The following is a 5,191-nucleotide window of genomic DNA, read 5'->3' on the forward strand; positions in this document are numbered from 1 at the left end:
TTATTATTATTATTATTATTATTATTATTATTATTATTATTATTATTATTATTATTATTATTATTATTATTATTATTATTATTATTATTAATTATTAATTATTAATTATTATTAATTATTATATTATTCAGTTATACTAATTATTTTTACCAATTACTATCACCATTATTGTTTATAACTCCTAGCTAATTTCATATAAATTAATTTACTCCGAGCTATATTTCTGTTTTGTTTTTCTCATTCCTTTTAATCATGAAATCAGATCAGAAACTTACGCTTTTGAAGTGATTCGGTATTAGGTAAGTGATTATTACTGGGAAATATTAGGAAGAGCGAAATTAAGGAGAGGGCACTGTATTTCTAATAATGATTCATACATGTTTTTATATGGAAAAAAAAATTTTTCTGCAGACATTTTGCGATGATTATAGTAGTAATACGTAAGATCCAGTTTTAGCTTCAATCACAAACCACATCATAACTATGATGAAAATGAAGATCATAATGATGTTCATAGTGATATCACGATTAGCACTAAACTTGAGCTGTACAACAGATTTAGGTCAGGAAAATCTGTACCTTTTGACAATTTGATTTAGGGATTCTGAATGAATCGAAATCCTGTTATCTTTTTGCGCATCACTGAATTTTCGATTTGTTTTTTTCTTTTTTCTGTGTTATTGTAATCGGGAATGTAACACAGTTGTTGCAGGCATCATTTGTAGCATGGCAACCGCAGTCCGAGGATGTGTATTTTGTGGTATTATACACGGTCAACGTGACAAACATTTGAAAGCATCGGAGAATGTTAGTAATAATTTATTAGGATTTCCCTGTTAAAATCCAACTCCTGAAATAAAAGATGTGTGGATTGTAACAGTTCTTAAACTACTTAATACAGATACAGGTTATTTCAATAAAATAGTAAAACAATTAGCTATATACCGGATAGATAGCTCTATATAAATTTTTCAAATAAGACATTTAGCGTTGTTTTGTATAAACTTTTCATAAGAGACATTTAGCGCTTTTTCTATAAACTTTTCATATATGCATTTAGCATTATTTCCTAAGGACGAGATAGTGACTGTATTTAAATTTCTTGTACAGCTTTTCTAATACTGTTCAAAGATAGTTTCACTCATCGGTTATAATATCAGCAAACTTTTTGTGATTTAGTTTTAAATTTCATAAAATTACGTTCTATTTCAAATTATATTTGGTGTACTACAAAGTTGTGCTGAAAAAATAAATCCAACAAGTACTTTCGCAATATTTGTTTATCTCTCTAAATCCAGTGTCATTTACTTCCGGATATGACATTTAAGGCTGTGTTAATTCAAGACAGATCACCGCATGCACCCCATCATTATCTAATACTCAGCAGACTGCATATTAATCGAGCAAGTGATTTGACAGTTGTTGATCTTCCTCTCGGTGAGCTTTTTCTGTACTTGAAGCTTTTGAATAAGTGCTTTATAAAATAACACTCAGATACGGTGCACGGTGTTATCCTTCACTAATATTTTTATGTGCTTGAAGCAAACATTTCTTGTGTGATTGATTCTTCAGTTGATAAAGTGACGAAATCCTCGTGTACAAATGTTGCACTGATGTTACATGAAATTCCACTCCAATTTAATAAAGATTTATTTTTCAACATTTTGATATCGCACATAGTTCCAGTTGGAACTGTATACCGTTTTCAAATTTAGCAACTATAATATGACTGGAAAACGATAGTATGTTAATGAAATATAACCTCTTCTTAGTGTGTTTCAGTAAAAGAAATGGATCGCCTTGGACGAGATTATTTGCGCGAAACGTTAAAGGGAAAAGGTGAAGCTGATACTGTGGAAGATTTGCTACGAATGGGCTTCCATTGGTCAGTATTTGTTACTGTACGCCATCTTCATATGCATCTACTATACCCGACGCGAGAGGTATGTTAAAATTTGATTGCATATAAATAAAAAAGATGATATATAAGCATGCAAAGTATTTTCACTACGCATATCTTCATATAATGCCAATCATTTCATCTTAAATTGTTTCGGAACGCTAAAATTTCATTATTTATAGATGAATTTTTTGTATCGGGCAGTAGTATTTCGATCGGGACGATTTTTCCGCACAACAAAAAGTGTTATCGACAATTTGGAAAAGAAAAGAAATGCTTGTGGCCAAAGGGATCCAACCAAAGAGGTGAAAAGTGGTCCTTCTGCAAGCGGTCAAAATGATTCATCAGTAAAAAACATAACAGATACAACGTAATTTTTATCTCCCAGTCTGATGTAATCCTAAGCAAAAATTTGCAGATTAGTAATATTACTTTCAAATGATGATTCGAAGTAATAGAACTTTTTTGGCGGTAAATTAACTGCTCATCCAGATCATTTTTCTTCTATCCACTTTCCTTTTTTTTGCATTTTTCTGCCTAAATCATCCCATTTTATACCATTTATATCGTTAATATTTATCTCGACATCACTTAATTTTCTGGATTCTGGATTATGTAAACTCTGTAAAATATTTACAGTTCGGTATTGGATATGGTGCCGGTAATGAATAGTGCATAGATAGGGGATATTGTATCTACTTTAGTATTCCTCATCTATTAATTTTCTTCCACATGTTATTTTATGGTGGAGTAATGTACCGGTATTATGATGTTGTAAAGCAGATAGATCGAATTATTTGTTTTAGATCGAATTTATTTTTCTCTCTGAATGACTGCCAGTTACCGAATTGTAATATACTATACATAAAATGTAAACTTTGTATATATCTTCCTCTTGCTTGAATATAATTCGGTGTAAATGTTAATTGCATTATAAGTGCTAATTTTTGCATATGTTATATTCTTAATCATAAGTTGCCAAATTCTAAATTTGAGAATGCCTTCTCTTTGCATTTTTTTCTTGGTATTTAAGTTCCATTCTTTGCATTTCATCATTTCCTTTGTTGTGATTCACTTGTTGCAGTAGAAGAGAAAAATTGATTTTCAAATCTTCAGCGGAAAAATGTAATGCACATATGAAACGTCCAGTTCATAGTAATTTTGTCGTACATATCATATATGTATTCAGTTTGTTAAAATTTTAAATCTCATCCATCGGTTTTTCGATAGTTCTTTGATTTGGTCAATAAAAATTAGTGTGAATTTGATCAAATTAATTTTTTCTCTTCCTATATGTTATCAGAATTTTCATAGTTTTTACAATTTTGGACCTAAAATGATTCCTACGGTTTTTCTTACTTTTTTCTAAAATGGAATCTAACAGATTCATGGTAAAATACAAAGCTATTATGAAGATTCTGCTCATTCAGGAGTAATCGTTGCCTTGAAATTTAAGGTCTCCCGTCTATGAAATTAATTTCCAAAAAAGAATTTCTCACCATTGTGATTCATCTTAATCTGTGTTATCACAAATAATCGAATATTGAGCACTTTTATAAATTTCTCACTAAATTAATTGTATGGTAATAAAAGAAATTAATGTTCTTCAAAATTATTAATGCATTTACAAAAGGATCTGTTCTGTCTCTTATTGCATATTTTAAACTGCATTGAATAAACAATTTTATTCATTTTATGCATATTTTTTACGAAACAAAATATTCATATCATTTAGTTTATCTCTTCCAAACTACCAAAAGCTGCTTGAGAATCGATCTCCTGCAATATAAATTGTAAATTTTACGATAATTTATGGTTAATTTCATGAAATTTATATCCGTATTGCTCATCATCTATATCCGCATCACTCAATCATCGTCTCATCATCTGACTTTTGAATCAAGCCAATATTTATGCTAACTTAAGCAAAGTGCCAATTAATATGTAGGTGATGTTTAAATATTTCTGGAATGATGGCATCTGAGTCTAACCATAAATGTTGACAATTTTTTGTCTTGCTTAGCAGCTGTGTTCCCGTCAGTATCTTCCATTGTTAACAATCGACTTAAACGTTTTGTTGGATTCATTCTGGAAAATTTTTCTTTTCCTGTTCAATTGCTGAATATCTAATCCGTGTTAGGAAACGTTTATGTCCTCATTTTCTATATTAGTTTAATTACTTTGATATCATTTAATTCTAGTCTGAATTCTTTTTCCGTTTGACTAATTAAAATAAAAAAACTAGAAAAATACCCTCCAACAGCCCATCCAGAACAAAATCTGTCCAAAATTTGACTTCGTGTTCGTTCCGTCAATTTCATGAAATTTTCATGATTGATCATTGGAAGTGCGAAATGTCGGCAACTGAATCAAAAATATTGTACTAAATAGGAAAGTAAGATTTTTGAAGTTTATTCTAACATGAGAATTTATGCAACTTTTTTAGCTTAAACATATAGGTGAGTAATCTTATTTGGGTGGTTTTATTGCTGCCAATATTGTTTTTTTTTTAAATTTCAAACTTTGCCAAAAATTTTCTATTTTATTAAACTATTAGTATTATCATAGTACTATCAACATGATAACATTTAACTCGATCAAACATGATAACATTTAACTCGATCAAACATGATAATATTTAACTCGATCAAACATGATAATATTTAACTCGATCAAACATGATAATATTTAACTCGATCAACTATTAAATGGCGGAAATCACCTAACATATCCGAGTCATTTTTTACAATAAAATCCTTTCTTTTCTGATTACATGATAGTAGATGGAAAAAGTCATTAGTTATCAGCAAAAGAGATTCATTCTTCAATAACTCAAACATTAGCGTAGTATTCTATTCAAAAATTATACCTATTTTCTATTCGATGTAAATTTCGGCGTAGAAGATTTTCTAAATTATATTTTTCGGCTAATTCAAAATATTCAATGAATCGTTCCGGTGAAATTGGCGGTTCTTGAATTAAATAACTAAAAAAAAAGAAAAAAAGACAAACATGGATTTGTTTACATTGAATGCCAGCTACGATAATATTAATGAAAATGTTTCATATTATTTATTTTCTTATTTGTCGTATTAAATAAGATTTTAATAAATCTTTTACTTTATTAAATTATGGAAATTTCGCAATCCTTCGTTTTATCACTATATGCACAACTTTTTTTTTTATTTAACATTCATTTATTCATCACTTTTTTACCCCTATTTCCTGCTTATCATATCAACTTTTCACTTGTTTCGCTATATGTACTATGAATATTGTCGCGAATTTTGA

At 29.2% G+C, this 5,191-nt stretch overlaps 2 protein-coding genes across 2 annotated transcripts; one reads left to right on the top strand and one right to left on the bottom strand.

The window, feature by feature from the left end:
* The first annotated feature begins 705 nt into the window (after positions 1–705).
* On the top strand, positions 706–2,316 carry LOAG_12407 (HIT domain-containing protein). The gene is made up of 4 exons (XM_003147920.2): positions 706–807; positions 1,329–1,437; positions 1,783–1,943; positions 2,083–2,316. The coding sequence occupies exons 1-4, from the start codon at positions 727–729 to the stop codon at positions 2,272–2,274; spliced, it is 543 nt and encodes a 180-aa protein (XP_003147968.1). The 5' UTR covers positions 706–726; the 3' UTR covers positions 2,275–2,316.
* A 1,315-nt stretch (positions 2,317–3,631) lies between these two features.
* On the bottom strand, positions 3,632–4,242 carry LOAG_12408 (hypothetical protein; the record flags this gene model as incomplete). The annotated part of the gene is made up of 3 exons (XM_003147921.2): positions 3,632–3,679; positions 3,892–3,988; positions 4,154–4,242. The coding sequence occupies 3 exons, from the start codon at positions 4,240–4,242 to the stop codon at positions 3,632–3,634; spliced, it is 234 nt and encodes a 77-aa protein (XP_003147969.2).
* Between the last annotated feature and the right edge of the window lie 949 nt (positions 4,243–5,191).

This window comes from Loa loa (genome assembly GCF_000183805.2).
Source record: "Loa loa unplaced genomic scaffold supercont3.76, whole genome shotgun sequence".
Taxonomy (NCBI): domain Eukaryota; kingdom Metazoa; phylum Nematoda; class Chromadorea; order Rhabditida; family Onchocercidae; genus Loa; species Loa loa.